General features: G+C 50.6%; 1 protein-coding gene across 4 annotated transcripts in view; it reads right to left on the reverse strand.

The window, feature by feature from the left end:
- Positions 1–2,413: 2,413 nt before the first annotated feature.
- Positions 2,414–20,539, reverse strand: part of lef1 (lymphoid enhancer-binding factor 1) — a 41,307-nt gene continuing 23,181 nt past the window's right edge. The window contains exons 5-11 of one of the 4 annotated variants that reach the window (XM_062530679.1): positions 18,779–18,869; positions 16,256–16,375; positions 15,008–15,170; positions 14,271–14,378; positions 12,451–12,493; positions 11,141–11,181; positions 2,414–3,986 (exon numbers count right to left, since the gene is read on the reverse strand). In XM_062530679.1, coding sequence (XP_062386663.1) covers positions 11,147–11,181; positions 12,451–12,493; positions 14,271–14,378; positions 15,008–15,170; positions 16,256–16,375; positions 18,779–18,869 — 560 coding nt within the window. In that variant the 3' untranslated portion in view covers positions 2,414–3,986; positions 11,141–11,146. Of the gene's footprint in view, positions 3,987–11,140; positions 11,182–12,450; positions 12,500–14,270; positions 14,379–15,007; positions 15,171–16,255; positions 16,376–18,778; positions 18,870–20,539 lie in introns of all 4 variants that reach the window. The other 3 variants (XM_062530678.1, XM_062530677.1, XM_062530676.1) reach the window with 3 other exon arrangements.

Below are 20,539 nucleotides of genomic sequence, written 5' to 3' on the forward strand. Positions count from 1 at the left end.
TATACATACATACATACATACATACATCTACATGGTTGGCTGAGCTATACTTCGGAAGTACAAGGACTCTTTCTCAATGATATCCATGTGATGATCTATGAGTGTATTATACAGTATCACCACCAGAGGGCTGTGCTCCCCACTAAACATCCGGATTGCTGTTCGCTGTGTTTTTATGCTTTGTTGATGGCAGAGCTGAAGATGAATGCATGTTTTGGATCAAGTATTCCTCTAGATCTCTGATTTTCTGGGTTCCTAGCTTGAGTGAATAATTCTGGTTTCATGCAGGCCTGTGTGAACATAATCTACTCAAATATACATGGCTGTGATACTATTAACGGGACTTAGTATTGGTATTCCTGATATTGAGTGTGTGGCTGTGTTATTTGATCTTTTTAATACATGATATGGCTATGGTTCATGCTGTTTTTTTGTTTATTTTTGGAAAAATTATTATTGGTATATTGCGATTCTAACTTTAATTCATCACCCAATCGGTGGGCCTCAATAAGAAGCCTCGGCCATTTCTATTTTTCTCTAGTTAACATATAACACTCTCTCCCTCTCAGCCCCGACCCTGTTAGAGCTGTAGGAATTTATTTTTTTGTGGGAATTCTCTCAAGGAGCCTAAATGATGTTTAGTTTTGTACACACAGTTGCTCAACGGCATCCTCATTTGTCATTAGCTGAACAGGAAGTACTTCATCTACCCGTCATACTCACACTACAGTATAGTACTGTCACCCAGTGGGGGGGGGGTTGGTTAATGTGTATGTGGTGACCATATGTCTGACATTATTCAATATGCACATTTTTTTTTTTTTTTTTTATGAGGCAATGGAAATCATTTGCATGACAATGTTTATAGATGTGTGGAGAGAACCATATCAAATCAAAAAAGAACCTTTGCTTACAAAGTCCTATTGACCTTAATGCCCACAGTATGTCAAACAAAGAGGAAATTATTCCTGTCTTAGGAAATACGCTAAATAGACAAATAAGTTTGATTTGACAAAATGAGACTCAAAATAAAATGAAACAAAATTAAAAAAAATCTAACAAGAAATGTGGAGATGATTGTTGTGATCCACATCCCCAAGTAGTGGACCAACAGCTTTTTGGGTAAACCAAATGAAGCACGCCATCCCTCTGGGGAGCTGATGGATGCTGATTCAGACTGCTGCTTCTTCATTCTGTGGGCGTGATACCTGTGCAGTGTTGGGCAGTAAAGTAAAGTTGGGTGCAGCAGCCGTGTGCTGCGCTGTCAGAGGGGCACTGTGATGCACTCCTCTCTCTATCTGGATCCCCCTGATGAGGCCTGACAGTAAAGGCATGGTGATGCACTCCTCTCCCTATCTGAAGCCCCCTGATGAGGCCTGACGGGCTGGCAGGAAAGGCAGGGAGGAGCGGTAAAGATCATACGCACACTGATGACTAAGGGAAATCAGTTGGGGTCATTTTTGATCAGGGGCGTGTCGAGGGTGTCTTATCTAATGATCTAAAAATACCTAAGCACCTGGACCAAAAGGGATCCAGGCCGAGATGGTGTGTGTGTGTGTGTGTGTGTGTGTGTGTGTCTATGATGTCTACTCACAAGAAGCATCAGAAAATTATCACATAGGAAATTATATTGAAGTGAAATCTGATGTTGCACTTTGCAACCCTGTTCTTAAAATAGTGTTATGGTGATATCTTTTTAATACAGCTATGAAGGAATAACAGCGAACCTAGCAAAAGATCACAGGTACATCACTAACCCCGCAGGCAGGTCATCTGACCACAACCAATCAGAACTCATGTACAGCATCTGGCCCATCAGTTAGGAAGTTCATGTGAGTCTGCCTCCTTCCTACAATGAATGTGTTGGGCCTTTTGTTTTCAGGCTCATGGATAGAGTGCAGCTAACCAGTCAGGAGCATCTTTGCAATAGATGCATGTGGCGCCATACTACACTTCCTCTGAAGCCCTCAAGAGGGTGCTGTTACATAGCGTCCTTTATGTCCATTTCACGCTTCGATTTCACTTGGCACTGCCTCAGAGAGAATTAAATGACTGTATATTTGGTAGCTCCTTACTGACCAGGGTATTCCTCAATTTGAGGGGGAAAAAAAGAGAAGCCATCGAGAATATTTAGATCTCTCGTTTCATTATCCTGCATTTAATGCGTTATGAATGTAGCCGTAGGCATCGCGTGCTAGTTGGTTTTAATTGCTGGTCCATTTCGTGGAGCCGTTTGAAGTATCCCAAGAGATGGAGATGCACTACACATTTCACTGTTCTTCATCAGACATCTCCGCACTTCTATGCGCGGCTACATATCAGCAACAGTGCACACTTCACTACATCTGCCTATGAAACAATGCTATCCAGAGAAAAGATACGCAGTTCTTTGTACAGGAATTATTTTGACACATTCTCAGTCAATGATGCCTGTTTATTTTCTTAAAAAAAACAAGACATTTTGAAACACAGTTAAAATGTGACCACTTGGAAGCGAAATGCTAAACCAAGATGACAATGATTTAAAATATGACAATGAGTAAAAAAATGCATCAGGTAATACTAAAAAAAGAACATAAAATTGATAAAATGTTACAGAAATGCTTGCATGGAATAAAGAACATGGCAAAATACCACACTATTACCTACAAGAAAGAGAAGACAGAGGTACATCGCAATAAAAGAAAGACGGTCAAGTGCTGGGGTAAATATATATGTATATATCTGTTTCATGTCTTGATTTAGAACAATAAAATAGAGGCCTCTGCGGACCTACTCTTCTGCTTTTGTCCTAACATCGCCTGCAAAAATACCAAGAAAAGTGATGCATCCTGAAGACTCTTGTCTTTAAAAAGTACATATAGTATAGTGAGCATTATTTTACATTAGCGCAAGACTGAGAGGTCACTATCTGTTACAAATAGTTATCAAAAAGACGCCTATTCATTTCATTTCTGCAGGATGCTTCAAAAAGAAAAAATGGCTTTCCTGCCTCCAAAGCTTATTTTCATATATACCAGTATATATATATATAGATATATATATATATATATAAAATGATACAAAAACAGAACAAAATCTCACTTGAAATATACACCAAGAAATGAAATGTCAAAAAAAAACAAAATAATACAAAAAAGCATTCAAAATTAATTTCAACATCAGATGTGAACAGAGTGAAATGTTGATCCTTTTTGCACCCCCTGGTCAGAGAGGATGTGGTCAGTGATGGCCCAGGGTCCTGGGGAGTGGGTTGGAGGTGACAGCAGGGTGCTAAGAGGTGCTGGGCCCCTGAACAGGACTGTGTGTCTGCACAAGCAGACGTCGGCCGTGAGCGGGACCAAACCAAGCGAGTGATGGGGAGGAACTCGGTGAGCTGTGCTGATAGGAACAAAGGTGCAAAATAACTTAATAACTTAGGAGCAAACAGCTGCCCTGGTGGCAGGCGGCGGGGGCTGGAACAGAGCTGGCGTAGGTCCAGCCAGACCGGCTCCAGAGTGGGGGGGTCGGGGGGGGGTCGGGGGCGTGTGGACGTGGACATCTGAAAGTGTCGGGGTGGGGTGGGGGGGCGGGGGGAGAGGTGAACAACTTGCTGGCTGTATTCAGTGCAATGCCTAGGGCTTTGATGACAATAAAACAAGTCAAAAAAGAGGACAGAAAAAGGAACTTGAACAGACGCCGTCTCTGTGTTTTGTTCGTTTGATTGAGGGCCTGTCTTGTGAGGGGGTGCGGGTCTTCGAAAAGGATTGATTGTCTTTTCTCAGTTCAGTGTCTCTACAGCAGTGACTGCAGGAGAGGAGCGGAGAGGAGCGGAGAGGAGCGGAGAGGAGCGGAGCATGGTCTGGTTCAGGGTTCCTCTGGCAGGCGCGTCAGGATGGACAGGAGAGGTCATAGGTCATGGTCAATTTAGCAGGCCTCCATCTCTAAAAGGGGGCCCGTAGCTGCAGCCTTCGCCTTACATGTAGAGAACGCATTCCGCTTCCCTCCTGTGAGAGAGGAGACAGAAAGGGGGGGGGGGGGGGGGGGCAGGACAGAGACACATTGCTAAGTCAGCAAGATGGACAAGCAAGCTCAACGTGCAGGAAGGCTTAATATGACCCACAATCACGGCAAATCCATAACAAGTTCTCAGTCATATAGGCTCGTGACCAAAATCGTGACCCATAAATGCCAACAGGCACACGCTTCTGTGTTTTTAGTTAGATGGACGAGGGTGGACGAGAGTGGACACAACAAACAGTGGCGTTACAGACCACATGTGTCACAACTTCCAGGAATAACAAACTCGGAGCTCAGCATGGCTAGTGCCATACAAAATGCCCACTGATGTTCCAGGGTGTCCGCTGAAGCCTGTGATATTAACTAGCTTCTGTTGTATGGTTGTACACAAGGGCAATGCGTGATATTTTAAACAGAGGAGCCCATCAATAATGAACAGTATTGTGAATTCTTCTACAGCATCAAACAGAATGACTGATCAATAAACAGTAGAAGTGACTAGATGGTGGGGTTTTAAGACATGTTTGAAGTGCATGTTTGTGGAGTGTTGAGGAGAACTGAGCAGAGCCTTGCATCTCTCTGCTGTTCGGTGGCATTCAGTCCATCCTCCCACACACAAAGCAACGTTTCACCCATATGTGCCCCGGAGTCGCCACACTCGTCACGGCCCACGCCTGCCCCTGCCCCTGCCCCTGCCCCCACCCCCAGCACTCACGCCACCTGGACGGAGACGCCTTTACCACATGTGGATGAAAGACTGAGTCTCTCTCAGAGGCCTGACCCTGAACACCAGAGAGAGTGAGAGAGGGAGAGAGAGTGAGAGAGGGAGAGAGAGGGAGAGGGAGAGGGAAAGAGAGAGTGAGAGAGAGAGAGAGAGAGAGAGAGAGAGAGAAAGAGAGAGAGAGGGGGGAGAGGGGGAGAGGGGGAGAGAGAGAAAAAGAGAGAGAGGTGGCTGTTGTGGCAGTGGTGAGAGCGCCCTGTTGCTTTTATTTACCTCCTGTGCCCTGCTGCCTCCCGCCCCCCACGCCCCCCACGCCCCCCCTTTTCATCCCAGGATCTCAAAGCTCCCCCGCGCCCTGTGCCCCCTTCCTGGGGAGCTTTTTCCTTCCCCGCCGCAGATGAAAAGCACGGGCCTTCCTGCCGGGGAAGAGGCCTGGGGGCTGGAGGGGCATCGGGCCAGCACCTCACGGCCCACCCCACACAAACGCCGGGATTCAAGAGCTACTCCCCATTAGTGCTGTGGAATGCCGGGTCCCACTCGCAGGAAATGAAACGCTCCTCTGTTTTCTGAGGCTTGGCTGCTCTCTCTCTCTCTCTCTCTCTCCCTCTCTCCCTCCCTCCCTCACTCCTTCTCTCCCTCCCTCACTCACTCTCTCTCCTGCTCCGTCGCACTCCGTGGCGGCGCGGCCCTCTCTCCCTCCCTTTCTCTCCCTCACTCTCTCTCTCTCTTTCCCTCCCTCCCTCCCTTTCTCTCTCCCTCTCTCTCTCTCTCTCTCTCTCTCTCCGTAGCGGCGCGGCCCTCTTTGAAGTGTGGGAGGTTAAGATAACTGGCACGGCCCCGCGTCTCTCAATCGGCCTGTTCACCTCCCGGGGCAAATCAAAGAGCCCGCAGCTGGGCCCGCTCCTCCCCCTCCTCTTCCTCCTCTTCCTCCCGCGCCCTCATCCTCTCCCCCACAACCGCTTTGGCTTTCTTAGCCAGCCGAGGGGAGAGGAGGAAAAAACAGGGGACAAATTGCTCTGAAAATAAGTGAAGCCGAGTGCTGGGACGACTCCACACAGGGCTGGGCAGAACCCTGGCACTGGACGAGCCGCTCGGGCCGCACAGCCCAGAGCGCAGGAGCCCCATTGGTCAGCAGTGAAAATAGCCGGTCAGCTGACCGCGTGTTCCACATCTCCTCCAGCCTGCGGCACGAGAGCAAGATGGCTCCTCCACTGGCTCACAGCGTGAAGCGCTGCACCGCATCTCAAAGAGCTCAGCGAGAGGAAAAGGACCAGAAATAGTTCTTCCTATAAAACGCATGCTACAGTCCAATAAAAAATACTAAAGATGAACCGATTGACAAGGCTCCTCAACTGTGAAATATAGATGGAAACTTACAGGGGAACCCTCGCTTGTAGGCCCTGACAAGCCCAGAGCATTCTGGGATTTATGAAATCAAATCATGTGGAAAGCCCCTAGCACCGATCTCCATGTGGGCGAGTGACCTCGGCTGGCTGCGCCCGGCTCAGCGTTGTGTTTGGCAACACCCTCGTAGAGGCAGCGAGTCTATAAAACTCAGACACCCTCTCGCCGAGAAGCAGCCCAGCGCTCGGAGGAAGACGGTAAAACAGAACCGAGTAATAAAAACGGCACCTGGAAGAAAATGATGTTTTAAACAAACTGCTTCATTCTGTCAGCAGTTCCTTTGGCCCAGAGACAATAACATTAAAGGAGAGAGTAAAAAATGGCCTCGGCACAATTATGTCTTTATAATTTCACTGGAGCAAAAAAGCAAAAAGGCGGGGTGGGGGAGGGGTAGGGCTCCTGAGGAGAGAGAGAGAGAGAGACAAGAAAGGGAAAAAAAGTGGGGCTTGGTTAAAGGGATAAAAAAAAAAACTTAAATGAGTTGGAGGTGGAGGGTATTGCCTGCACAGGGCTGGAAGGCAGTGTACGGGTGGTGTAGGAGGAGGGTGGAGCCGTGGAGGAGAGAGTTGGGGGTGGGGGTAAGGCGAGAGGAGAGCCACCAAAACCTCAGGCATGTGTGGAGAGACTGAGGGGCTGGTGGGGGGGTGCGTGAGGGGTGTGTGTGGGGTGGGGGGGGGGGCTTCCCACATCTGAGGCGGCGTCGCTGGGGGCCCCTGAGCCCTGCGTGGCTGCAGCACGGGGGCCGGGCTCGGCGTGGCGTGCCCCTGCACAGCCAGAGCTGCGGGCCAGGGCGGCACTATCAAAGAGCAGCACAATGACTGCACCCCTCCGCCGGCGCACAGCTTCAAAGGCCCCGCCGCCACTCGCACTCAGCAGAGGGAGGGGGAGGGTTCCGCCTGCACTTACAATAGAAGCCAGATTTACTCCAGAGCAGAGGAACTCCACTACAGACAGACAGAGAGAGAGAGGGAGAGAGAGAGAGAGAGAAACAGACAGACAGAAATGGAGAGGGAGAGAGAGAGAAAGAGAGGAGTGGGAGAGAGAGAGAGAGAGAAAGAGAAAGAAAGAGAGAGAGAGCAATAGGGAGAGAAAGAAAGAGAAAGAAGAAGAAGAGAGCGCTACCACTAAAACAGCTGCCAAGCAGTCCCCTGGCTTTCCCGTCCAGCCTCTTGTGCTCTTCCTGTGTCTCCCGTTGCCCCAGTACCTTTTCATCCCCAGATAAGCATCTCACAGAGGGGGCTTTACAAGGTCAGATCTCAGCCCTCCTAGGAAGAGAAACATGGAGAGAAACTCGGAGAGCGAGAGAGAGCGAGAGAGAGCGAGAGAGAGAGAGAGAGAGAGAGGAAATGGAAAAGACAAAACTCAGGACCCTCCTGTCCCCCATGCTGTTCAACAGCTGGCTCAAACATCTACACAACGAGCTCGCGACCAAATGACAACAAACCGTGGCCCCAGCCTAAACAAAAGGCATGCACCTTGATCACTTCCTGGGGGGAGAGGCAGATGAAATAAAAAATAAAAAAAAAACAGAGGAAGGGGGACAAAATTGGTAGCCCTTCCCCCAAGAACATTTCAAAGTCATTACTCCACTCCCTCTACAGCCACGTCTCGCTCAGCACACCTGCACGACGGACCTCCACACTCAAATGTGCACAACACTCAAAACTGCTGAGGAGGTCGTTCTCCTCGTCCCCCTCCTCCTCCTCCTCCTCCTCCTGCCTCCTTCAAGTTGGCCATGGTGGTTTTGGTGCCAGAATGCTGAGGGTCCCACAGTAACATTAGCTGAGCAGTCACCTGTGATTTATATCAGGGAGTGTGCTGAGTTACCTGTGGTGAGGCATAGCAATGCTGCATGGCAATGCCCCGTGCTGTGCTGGTGGTCAGACAGCAGTTATGTCAGCCCACTGGTTAGGGGACTGCTGGCTGGAGCAGCAGCATGTTACCGCTGCCAGACGCACGTGGTGGTGTGTGTGTGTGTGTGTGTGTGTGTGTGTGTGTGTGGTGGTGGTGGGGGGGGGGGGGGGGGGTGAAGAGAGGAGCGCCGGCTGAATGTTGGCCAGATCCAAGCAAAGAGCACAACCTTCTGCCTTTAAGGCACGACGTGGGACGGAGGACAAGACCACGAAATAAAGAAAATCCTTTGTGTTAATGATGTTTTCTCTCTCCTTCCTCCCTCCCTCTCTCCCTCCCTCCCTCCCTCCCTCCCTCCCTCCCTCCCTCCCTCCCTCCCTCCCTCTCTCTGCGCTGTTCTCTTTTCTGGCCCCTTCTCTCCGTCTCTCGTCCTTTCTTCTTTCATCAAAGGCTGACAGCTGACTGCTGCCCCCACACATCACAGCGGCAGAGCAGGGCCCAGGAGCGGGCGGCCGCGGCGAGAGCGAGAACAGCGCCTCCTTTCATGTCTGTGGGCTGGACCGCGCTCTCCGCTCCGCACCGCCGGCTCCTCTCGCTCACCACCGCACCGTGCCGCGCCGCGTGCGGACAAGGACCTTAAGAGCGCGGCGCGGCCCTCCTTTACGCTGCCAGCGTCTATTTTAGGCCCACCGAGGGCAGCCAATCGGACAGCAACATCAATCTCAACAGCCAACAAGGCACACAATCGCAGTCAGAGCTGAGCGGGACGGTGAAATGTACACACATTGTGTGGGGAGAGTAACAAGGACGGCAGTGTGTTGGGTTACAGCGAGCAACAAAGAGGGCAAGCTCAGATGTGTCAGGGCCAGATGAGTCACCGCCTCTCTGAGCCCGACGACTGAGACTGCCTCCCAAAACGCAGGTTCAAATTCACATTTCTTTAAAACGCCACTTTAGTTCCATTACCTCCCCCCTTTCATACGAGAACACACAGTGGCAAATGGAGCAAGAGCCTATGAGGTGTGTGTGTGTGTGTGTGTGTGTGGGCATGTGTGTGCACGTGTGTGTGTGCGCGTCTCTCTCTCTGTGTGTGTCGTGAGAAGATAAGAATCTGAAAGCCGGTAAATCAGAGGGCTTAGTCAGACAGAAAGGCCAACAGGCAGACGCAGCAGACGCAGTGCTGAGGGGGAAGGAAGTGGGAGGCCTTTACTCTGGTCATGTAAACGTACACTACATCATTCCACCGTGTCTAACCTGTCAGCGACTCATGCCCATAAAACTGCTGCCGACCCGGCACGGGGGCCAGATAGGCAGGACTGAGATGGGGGCAGCCAGGACATGATAAAAAGACTGCTTGGCCTTCATTCATGACAGACCGACCATTTACGGCAACGTAAGTTTTAAAGATCGAACACATCAGGGGAAAGGTCAGAGAGTCGGTTCATGATGCATCCTGTCCAACGAGGCAGAGACAGACGAGCTAAAATCAAGAGCATCAAAAGGATCTCCCTCTTCTTAAGCCCAACATATTACTGAGAGGATGCCAGGTGGTGGAGAAGAAGAAATAGACAAATAACCTATTTTTTTTTTAAGAAATGCATTTTTTTCCCTACAGTCTATGCTAAGCTAACTTCAAATCCAGCTCCCAGGATCTGCATAAATTGAGGGCTTTCCACATTGCATCAGTATTCCTGGTATTATGCATATTAGTTTAAGGCTGTCACAATGAATCAGCAAGGGTGTCCATCCAGGCTCCACAAGCCACTGCTAATTATTGGATCACAGATGAAATGCTTTCTTCCTTGCAGTTGGAAATCCACAGCAGTTTATGCAAAGAACGAGACACTCAAAGAAAGCTGTCCAATTCAGACCTTATAGGGAGCTATGATCAGAAAAAGTATGTCTACATTTTTGGTGTCATTCTGCCATATTTTTGTTACAACAAATTCCAGCAATACTGAAAATGAGATTTTATTCTGATTAAACAAAGGACTCGTGTCAGCCATGTTTGCGCCACACTTGCATGTTCACACAGCAGCATGTACAGTAATTTCCCGCATATAGGCCGCATTGTGTATAAGCCACAGGACAGTGTTTTATGCAAGTTAAAAGAAACAAAACCTATTGATATCATATTAACTGTTCCTGTGTATTAACCTCATAGCTGAAGAAATCTTGCAAAATCAATGAATAAGCCGCGGCTCATAGTCGGGAAATTACGGTACACACTAGTGCTGGTGAGAAAGCTTGCTGGAGCTCCGTAGTGGCTAGTTTCCTCCTTCCAAGTGGGGAAAAGCACATGTGAGGCAGAAGCTCCTGGCCAGGCCATTATTCATTCCCGGCGTGGGCCAGATCCCACATGGGGGACACATGACATGAGTGAGGGAGAGAGAGGAGCTCCATCTGGGGCCGGCCTTTAATCTGCCGCTCTCTGGGCCTACAGGCCTCACAGCACACAGCACACACAGCAGCCCTGGGCTGCACCGCCTAGCAGGGGCACATGTACAGGAAGCCAAAGAGCACATTCATCAAAAAAATAAAAAAATATTATATATATTGTTTTTAAGTATATTGAATGTGAGGAAAGTGCTAATCTTGTTGTTTGCGCAGTAACCGTCAAAGGGAAAGATGTGGGTGGACATGGTTATGATTAGCCAGCCACAAATTTATGAGTAAACAACAACAGAGCAATAAATTGTTTGGACTGCAGAGATGCCTGTGGAAAAATAACACAATACAGTTCATTCAGTCCTTATTTGCGGCCCAGTGAATTGGTGACAATGTGACGGCGTGAAAGCACATTGTGTACGACATGAAGCCATGCCATGGAACAAGCCCCAACCCAACTGCAGGGACACAGCCAATTGGATTAATGCAATAAATCCTTAAACGTGACAAAGAGATTGGTTAAGAGGAAGGGAGAGGTTATGAAGGAGAGGACACACACACAACAAAAAAAATCAATTGCGTTTGGACAGAAGCACACAATCGACTCCATTGGCCTCCACTGGCCAATGATGAGTGAGTTATGGTTATGTGGGAGCTTTAGGATTAGTCTGTAGAGGTCTGAGACCCAAGAGAAGAGCAGCACAACAGAATCAATCAGAGTCAGAGTCAGAGTAGAGGAGACTGGAGAGCGGAGGGACAGTAGGGGGGTGGTCTTACCATAGCTCAGATGTACGCCGTTTTCATTCTCTGGCCTGTACCTGCGGAAGATCGCAGCTTTTAACAGTAGTGGAGTTTAGTGTTGCTGCTAGCCACCAGCCATCCCAACTTAACTCTGACCAAACAGTCATTTCAAAATGGCGGCCAGATGAGACTGACACTCGAGAAAGATACAACATTCTACCGCTGAAAGCACAAGCTCAAGCTAGGACTATATTTGCTGGGGATTAGTGACGTTATATTGTACAATGTTTGGGCTAACACACAAGACTATTGTGCTAAAATGTGTCTGCACAGGGCTACAGCCACAACTTCTCACAGGTCAGCAAAAAAACAGCAAGCAAGCAGACGAGAGAGAGAGCAAAGCCCGAGGCATGGGTCCACTAGAATGGCCAGACTAATCCCAAAGTCTGCAGAAATATGTGGAGGGAGGAGAGCAAGGAGGGAGGAGGGTGGAGAGAGAGGGGTGGGGGGGGGGGGCAGAGCACAAGGGGGGAAACTACTCACAAGAGCACTTTAAAAATCCACTACACCTAATAGTGCGCCACAGGGTGGGCAGGGGGTGGTGGTGCTCTAGCGCTACGGGCATGAGATGGAGAGGATGGTGCTCTAGCGCTACGGGCATGAGATGGAGAGGATGGTGCTCTAGCGCTACGGGCATGAGATGGAGGGGATGGCAGCACTGACTGGAGCCTGAGCACAGAGCAGACACCAGCGCCAACGCACAACCTTACAGTACCTACTGTAGCCTGTTATGTGGCAACCTTACCTACTGTAGCCTATATATGACAATCACAAGACTGAGCAGCATAATGTAGGCCATGTGGAGCTACTGCACAACCTTACCTACTGTATATGTGACAACCTTACCTACTGTATGTGACAATCACAAGACTGTGGGGTTACTGCACAGCCTTACCTACTGTATGTGACAATCACAAGACTGTGGGGTTACTGCACAGCCTTACCTACTGTATGTGACAATCACAAGACTGAGGAGCATAGTGTATAATGTAGGCCATGTGGGGTTACTGCACAACCTACTGTATGTGACAATCACAAGACTGAGCAGCATAATGTATAATGTAGGCCATGTGGAGCTACTGCTGATTATTCATGAGGCTCCTTAGCTTAGCATGTGCAGACGCTGCTGTGGTTCAGTGCCAATAGACAGGCACTGGCTCTGAGCTGCGCTGGGATCTGTGCTGCAGGCTGCCCAGTGCTAGTGGTGGAGACGGAGCATAGAGCGCCAGCAAAACACACACACACACACACACACACACAGAGAGAGGGAGGGTCAAGGCTCTTACCGGTGGCCTGTTCCTGCATCTTCTCCCGCTTCCGCTTCTTCTTCTTCCCCTATAAAATATACAGGGAGGCTTAAAGTGCGGCTCCAGCACTCACGCCCACTAGACCACTAGCATCCTTCTGCCATTTGCCATGTTCACTCATCCCCCAATAGACACCGCCGGCAACCCACGCCACTCACTGCTCCAGCCAATCACAGCTCAGAGAGCAGCAGGCCCCACCCTTACACACCAAACTGCTTCTGAGGTGGTCACTTTTTCACTACATCCATTCTACTTCAATAGAATGGTATTAAATATCTGAGAATGTACAGCGTGAACTAGCGTGATCTTTAATTGTACAACTCCACTTGTAAAAGTTCTCTAAGTCGGCCATAAGGACGGCCAGTGACGCACCAGAGAAATGTCAAAAATAATACTAGGGTATCTTATTTTGGCACATTCTCATTTACATAAAGAGCATCCTGTTCTTTGGAGAAGTCTGGATTGGTATGGATGGGAAGCTTATTCCAAATCCTTGGGGTTGGTGGTGGTGAAGGGGAGGGGGGGGGGGGGGGGTGACTATAGGTATAGATAGCAGTGTGCCGTCATTTTTCAGTCCAATATGAGGGGCGCTTTGGTTTCCTGCTGTAAATTCTGATAATCCACTTATTCAGCCACTAATCTGTGTATTCTGCCCGTGCTGACAGCGCAAGGGAGCCTCCAGCGCCTCTGTGAAGAGTGTGACAGAGCAGGGACAGGCTGCGGGCCCGGGCGAGAGGGGCTGGAGCAGCGCGGAGACGGCTCTGAGCTACTGTAGCACAGCCACAACTCCACACCCTCCGCTCACGGGGAACCATTTCTAATTCTGCCGTACCAAATTGATCTGCCTGCTAAAATAAAATAGTGGAGTAACGTCTTACGGTCGGAGTACAAAACTACGAAATGCTCTAGCTCCACAGTAAACATAGAGCGTTGAGAGACGAGCGCTCCGTAATTAGCAGCAGGCTGTGAGAGCCAGCGAGCCAGCGAGCGAGGGAGCGAGCGGGCGAACTGTGGCGTGGCCCTGAGTGGCCCTGTGTGGGGCTGTGTGGGGCTGAGTGGGGCTGAGTAGCCCTGTGTGGGGCTGAGTGGGGCTGCTTGGGGCGCGTTGGCTGCAGCAGGAGGGAGGCTCAAGGGGAGGGATGCCTGCCGTGCCCGGGGGGAGGCAGCTAAACACCACAAAGCACCTCAGTGGTGGAGTGAATGTGAGTGCTGGAGCCACACTTTTAACACAAGCAGACGCGCTCACATACTCATCAACATACACACACAAACACACACATACATAAAGTACACACACAGAGCTAAGAAAAAACATCTTACGTAGGCACACACACACACAGAGCTAAAAAAACATCTTACGTAGGCAGGCACACACACACACACACACACACACACACTTGCATGGACAAATCTCAAATAATTTTGTAATCTCCTGACATCATAAACAGAAGTAAGCCTAATAAATTCTGACACAAAGTATAAATAATTCTTAACTATTCCATTCATGTATTAAATATTTATTCAAATTAAAATTCAATCTACAGAACTAAAAATTACTGGTACTAGATACGTAGCATGTAAAAAGACACCTAAAAATAAAAAAATAAAAACTAACCCAAATAATAATAATAATAATAATAACAATAATAATAATCATCGTCATCATCATCATCAACAAAAACAAAAACAAAAACAACAAGACAACAAGACAACACTGCGTAACCCATGCAGGAACGTTAGGGGGGGGGTCTCTCAGGTCACACACCTCTCATCTGCTGGGCTGTTCTGTAGATACTTACATAATTGTCTCGGGCGGACCAGCCTGGGTAGAGCTGCATGTGGAGCTGTCGTTCCTTGCGGGCTAATTCGTAATACTTAGCTTGCTCTTCCCGAGATAAAGCATGCCACTGTTCAGTACAAGGGAGATTAGGGAAAAAAAGAGGCAGTCAATTACTGGCATGCACTTTCAAGTTCCCTCCAAAGAGACGCGTGCTAGTGTTTTGCTAAAAAATCCTTTTTAACTTCCAAACGATTTGTATGGGAAGAAAAAAAAAAAACACAGCAGAGAGAGAAGGGGGAAACACGATGAAGAGATTAACATGCACAGCGAGGAAAAAAAACTTTGATTTCATATCAAAACACTGGTTCCAATTTAGCGGCGCTTTACTTCAAACTATGTCAGCGGGCAATTACCCCACACAGCCGCAAATGGCGCTTTGCTGTGGCTGGCTGCCTCCGACCGCCAGGGCTTTGGTTAAGGCATTAAACATGTTTAGCGGTCCCGCTATTTTCCAAGTCACAGAGAGACGTGCTCAGTCACTGCAAACCGTCTATTATCTGCAACCAATTTTTTTTTTGGTCGATTCTTTGGCCTGCCAGTCTGTTTCGTCAAGAGAAGGGGCTCTAGGCACTTATGATGGAGGGCCTGGCCGTGGAGGAGGCCCCATCACAGAGGAGGCCCCACGGTGGAGGAGGCCCCATCACAGAGGAGGCCCCACGGTGGAGCGGGCTGGCCTGGCGTGCGCGTACGACTCACCCTCCTCCCCAGGATCTGGTTGATGGCGGCGCTCTCCTTCAGCGTGCACTCGGCCACCACGTTGGCGCGCATCTCTTTCATGTACAGCATGAAAGCGTTTAGAGGCTTCTTGATGTGAGGTCTTTTGGGCTCTTGCTCTTTTCTCTGGTCGTGCTGAGGTTTCCTGCAGAAACAGAGAGGAAGAGGGAAAAAAACACGCAGACGAGTGTGTGAACGAAGGGAAGGAAAAAGGAAAAGAAGCGGGGCAACATAAGAGGGAGGAAGAGAGGGAAAAAAAGAAGAAAAAAAACTCAACAATGGAGCCGCTGGTGCTGGGCTTTGCCGCCACGGCGACGGCGCTAGTGTGAGAATGGCGAGGGTCTGTTTCCTGTCGGCCAATGGCAGAGCTGCGTGAGAGCACTGGAGCGCCAGACGCGGCATGCGGCAGCTCCTTTAATCACGTCCAGTTGGGCGCGCTCATGCACAGAGATTACGCCACCAGTAATGGCAACCAAACCAGTTCCCCTCTCCCTCTCCCTCTCCCTCTCCCTCCCTACATCTCCCTCTCCCTACCTCTCCCTCTCCCTCCCTACATCTCCCTCTCCCTACCTCTCCCTCTCCCTCTCCCTCTCCCTCTCCCTCTCCCTCTCCCTCTCCCTCTCCCTCCCTACATCTCCAACTCTTCATCTCTTCATCTCTCAGTCTTCCTGTCTGTGTCTCCGTCTGTCTGAGTCGGTCTGTCTGTCTGTGTGTGTGTATTGTCTCCCCTCTGTAAGAGAGAGTGAACCCGTGTCCCTGGTGACCTGCAGAGAGCGGTGTGTGGAGTCTGGTGAGCGGCCCTGTGTGTGTGTGTGTGTGTGTGCACTGCAGGTATGGAGCGATGCCTGTGGGGAAATGGAGCATGGGGCCAGGCCTTATCAGCTGGCCCCGGCGCTCTTAGCCTATCACCGCCCTCCATCTCACTAATAGGAGTGGAAATTCTGCACATGGTTTTGTTCGACCGGGGTCGTCTTTTTCTGGTCGACTGCACTCCGCAGTACCTGAAGGTATGTTTGCACACTAAACTACTTCCTCTGCTGGAGCCAGTGCGATCTGATCGAACTGGTGTATGAGTAAGTGTAAGTGAATGAGAGCAAACGTGTGTGCGTGTGTGTGTGTGTGTGTGTGTTTTCTAGGGATGGGGGATATGATCAAGTTCAGAAACTAAACATGTTTTGATTTGTCAAAGGTGGTCATGAGCTGTTGGTTGGAGAGGCTGGCAGGTCTTACATGTGCATCAGATCGGTGTCGTGATGAGGCTCGTGCTTGACCTGGGGGTTAACGATAGCAGGGTGCGGGATGCCTGTGGCGTGAGGGCCGGGCGGACCGGGGACCATGTGGTGGGAGAACCTGAAATGAGAACAAAGCAACAAACATTCTCATTTAGAACAGGAACTTTGGGTGCTGGCATTAGTGCTGTGCTTTATTGTGAGCGTGTACGATGTAATGAGACCAGATGATGCCTACAAAGGGGATGCCTAATGGCCTGTGCAGACTACACCATTTCAGCCCCATTTCCATCGTCGCGTTCGATTACTCAAAGTCGGGAACGGCTCTCAAAGGAGGAAGCGTCTTGTAATGTGACATATTCAACGATCAACGATTTATTGTCTGCAACGTTCCACGACGTTACGACTAAAAGTCTAACATGTCAGAATTTTGGGAGAATCTCCAATGACTCCCGTGTTGACACTGACACAGTGACGACACGCGACGAGAAGGCTATCTTGGCCAGTGTAATGTGGCTTCATGACCAAAACGCGGCAAGAAGTTGTGGTTCTCTGATCGCCTAGTCGGACATGGTCCATCGTAAAAGATAAATCGAGAAAGACAAAAGAATGGTGTAGTCTGTACAGGCCATAACGCGGACATGGGGGGATTATTAGTGCACAGAGCAGTTCTACTGCACCGGGGCTTTTCTGACCCATCTAATGCCTCCTCTTCCTCTCCTCCTCTCTTCCTCTGGGCTGCTCTCTCAGGGCTCCTCTCCTCAGCGCTGCCTGGGAACCAGCTAATGAGTGCTAATCAAGTTTGCCCTGCTTGTGCAGAATGCTGCTGAGAGTAAACAAGCATGTAGAGCTTCCCACAGACGCTTCATTACCAAGTAACGAGCTCTCGGCTCAGCCACCACTAGTCCTGTAGATTTCGTCGCTTACTGTAGAACGATATTGAGGTTTCAGATTCAGAGCGATTTTAAAAATGATAAAAAGCTAACAGCCAATCAGAACCCATAATATTCTAGCCATCACATTCATTAACATGAGGAGAGAATTTTCTTATCGTTGGCCAGTGTGGACGCTTTTATGGTTATTGTTATAGCTATCGTTATTGTTATCGTTCTTGGTGTGAATGCTGCTTAAGGCCCAATACCATAATTTCACAATCACTAGTCTAAAGCAGTTAGACACTCAGTTCAAACTCCGTTTGAAACCACAGATGGCTTTCAAGTGTTGGAGCGAGTATGTCCAGTGTCTCTGTTCTGTGGGCCTCATTAGGTGCAGCTCATCTGCCGGAGTGTGGAGAGGCAGCTCTGCTCTGCTCTTCTCAGCTCTGCTCAGGTCTGGCTCGTCTAAAAGGCTTTTGGAGAAGCCCCGAGGCAGCGGTGGCAGCAGCAGCCTCTCAGAGCCAGCACCTCTCCTCTCCTCTCCTCTCCTCTCCTCTCACCCCTGCTGCTCTACTCTCCCTTCTCCTCTCCTCCTGCTCCCCTCCCCTAACCTCTCCTCTCTGCTCCTCTCCTCTCCTCTCCTCTCCTCTCCCCTCCCCTCTCCTCCTGCTCCTCTCTCCTCTCCTCTCCTCCTGCTCCTCCCCTCTCCCTGCTCCGCTCCTCTCACATCTGTCTCCACTCTGCGTGCCCACAGTACCAGTGTGGCGCTGACAGGCCTGAATCGAGCCTTTCAGTTCCAGCGGCACTCGCTCTCCCCACCGCCGCACCGCCATCCAGCACGGCCCACCAGAGACACATTTGCACTTGAGAGATGCAGAGGCATGGCTGCGGCCCGCGTCTGTTTGACTTGTGCACCAGGAGAGCGGGGGGGCAGGGGGGGGGCAGCACAGAGCTGCTTGAGAAGCTGCGGCAGTGGAGAGCTGAGGAAGAGAGGGGCAGAGGAGGAGAGGAGGAGAGGGGGAGAGGGGGAGAGGAGGAGAGGGGGAGAGGCGGAATGGAGGAGTGGGGGAGAGGGTGAGAGGGTGAGAGGGAGAGAGGAGGAGAGTGGGAGAGGAGGGGTGGAGGAGAGGCGGAGTGGGGGAGAGGGTGAGAGGGAGAGAGGAGGAGAGGAGGAGAGGGGGAGAGGGGGAGAGGGGGAGAGGGGGAGAGGGGGAGAGGGGGAGAGGGGAGGAGAGGGGGAGAGGGGAGGAGAGGGGGAGAGGGGAGGAGAGGGGGAGAGGGGGAGAGGGGGAGAGGGGGAGAGAGGAGGAGAGGGGGAGAGGGGGAGAGGGAGAGAGGAGGAGAGGGAGAGGGAGGGGGAGAGGGGGAGAGGGAGAGAGGAGGACTGGAGGGGGAGGGAGAGGAGGAGAGGGGGGCCTGGGGCAGGGTTGGCCTCGGGCTCACTGCTGTACGCAGGCCCGCATAAGGAAAAGGGCTCCATCTTGATAGCACGTTCCTTTGTTGAACAGCGTGCCAACTGACTGCGTGTCTGTGTGTGTGTGTGTGTGTGTGTGTGTGTGTGTGTGTGTGTGTGTGTGTGTGTGTGGAGGAGGGGCGCAGGGGGGGGAACAGTGAAGTGAGTGTGTGCCCTCATGCATGCCAGCACTTACCATCCCAGTGGTGGAGTGATCTGTCCGACTCCTCCTGGAGACAGCGGATAGAAGTTGGGAATGTCTTGCCCATGATGATGCCTCTGCATACCTATGGAACACAATGCACGTCACACACCCAATGATTGGACCCAGTGCACATCACACACCCAATGATTGGACCCAGCGCACATCACACACCCAATGATTGGACCCAATGCACGTCACACACCCAATGATCAGACCCAGTGCATATTAGACTTCATAGCAATCGCACGTCTCCTGTTCTCCAGTGAGCAGACCAGACTAAACTAATGACTAGCTCCACTCATTTGATGAGACAACCTTTGCGAGACGCACACACAGGCTGTCGCCGCGGCAGCATGACGGCGCATGGGGAGGCATTAGACGCGTGAGACGGGGCATGCGGTGCCGGGGGACTCGGGCGAGGCGTCGGGAGAATGGGCCGCGTCCCGCACAGCGGTCCCTCCAGTCCGGTGCGCCGCGTAAGCCGATCACCGGCTAATTAAGGACGCTTTGGCGCTCGGCTAATGCTCCCGCTCGATATGATTCATGGCGCTATGACTGTCACTCCGCCTTTGGCGCTAAGCTCTTCATCAGGAGGGCTCCTCTCAGGATTCAAGGTCAAGAGCTTTGGACTCGTTTGGGGAGACGAGAGGAGAGCGCTGGGGCCTCTTGCGATGGATGGCTCTGTCTGACTGGCATCTCCTCACAACCGCAGAGCCCAGCAGCTATGCACAGGCTCACAAAAACAGGAGGAGAAGGGGGGGGGGGGGTGAGGGAGTGAGAGAGAAAGAGAGAGACTGCCTCAAGATTAACACCATCTCCTAATCCCAAATGGATCCTGGCTTTTCTACCCTGCCCTCCTTTCAAACTGGGCTCAAAAGGGGTCTACCCCCATAGTGAGGGCTTATATCTCTGAAACCACTGTAGCAGTCGCAGATTCCTCCACTGAGAAAGAGTGTGAGAGAGTGAGAGAGCGAGAGAGTGAGAGTAAAGGGGGAGAAGCAGGAGAAAGATGGAGAGCAAGTGAGAGGGTGAGGAAGAGAGAGAGCAAGAGAGAGAGAAAACAATAGAAAGAGAGAGAGAGAAAGAGAGAGTGAGAGTGAGACTGAGTGAGAGAGAGCAAGAGAGAGAGAGAGTGAGACTGAGTGAGAGAGCAAGAGAGAGAGAGAGCAAGAGAGAGAGAGAGAGAGCAAGAGAGCTCCCTCACATTAACCCCATGGCTGCTAATCTCCCATGTGCTTCACTGTTTCACCACCTCCTTCAGGGCACGAGGGGAATGGGGGAAACACAGAGGCTCTGCACAACACCCATCCGTCACACTAACACCCAACACTACAGCTACACACACACACACACACACATTCCTGTCAACATGCTCTCGTCTTAGTTCCACATGAGGGAACTGACGGATCAAAACTTGGGGAGTGTTTCATGATGGCTTTTCCTTGTCAAATTAAAATGTAACCGCTGGTTGACCCTTCAGCCTGCAGTGTTTTATATAATTAACTCCCCATCAAAATAAGGTTTTGCAGACTTAAACGGCACTGCAAGTGCCAACTGCTGCTATGCTAGAATCGCTAATGTATATGACAGAAAATATGGGCGCTGAGGCAGCACCAGAACCAGCCAGGGCACAAGTCTGAGTATCAGAAAGCACCCCAGATGAGAGCAGACATGGCGTCCGTGACCCCTGATGCGTGTGGAGTGGACCGCGCGGCTGAGCCCGTCTCAGTGCTGTGTGAGTCCGGCCCTGAA

This window comes from Sardina pilchardus, chromosome 2 (genome assembly GCF_963854185.1).
Source record: "Sardina pilchardus chromosome 2, fSarPil1.1, whole genome shotgun sequence".
NCBI lineage: Eukaryota > Metazoa > Chordata > Actinopteri > Clupeiformes > Clupeidae > Sardina > Sardina pilchardus.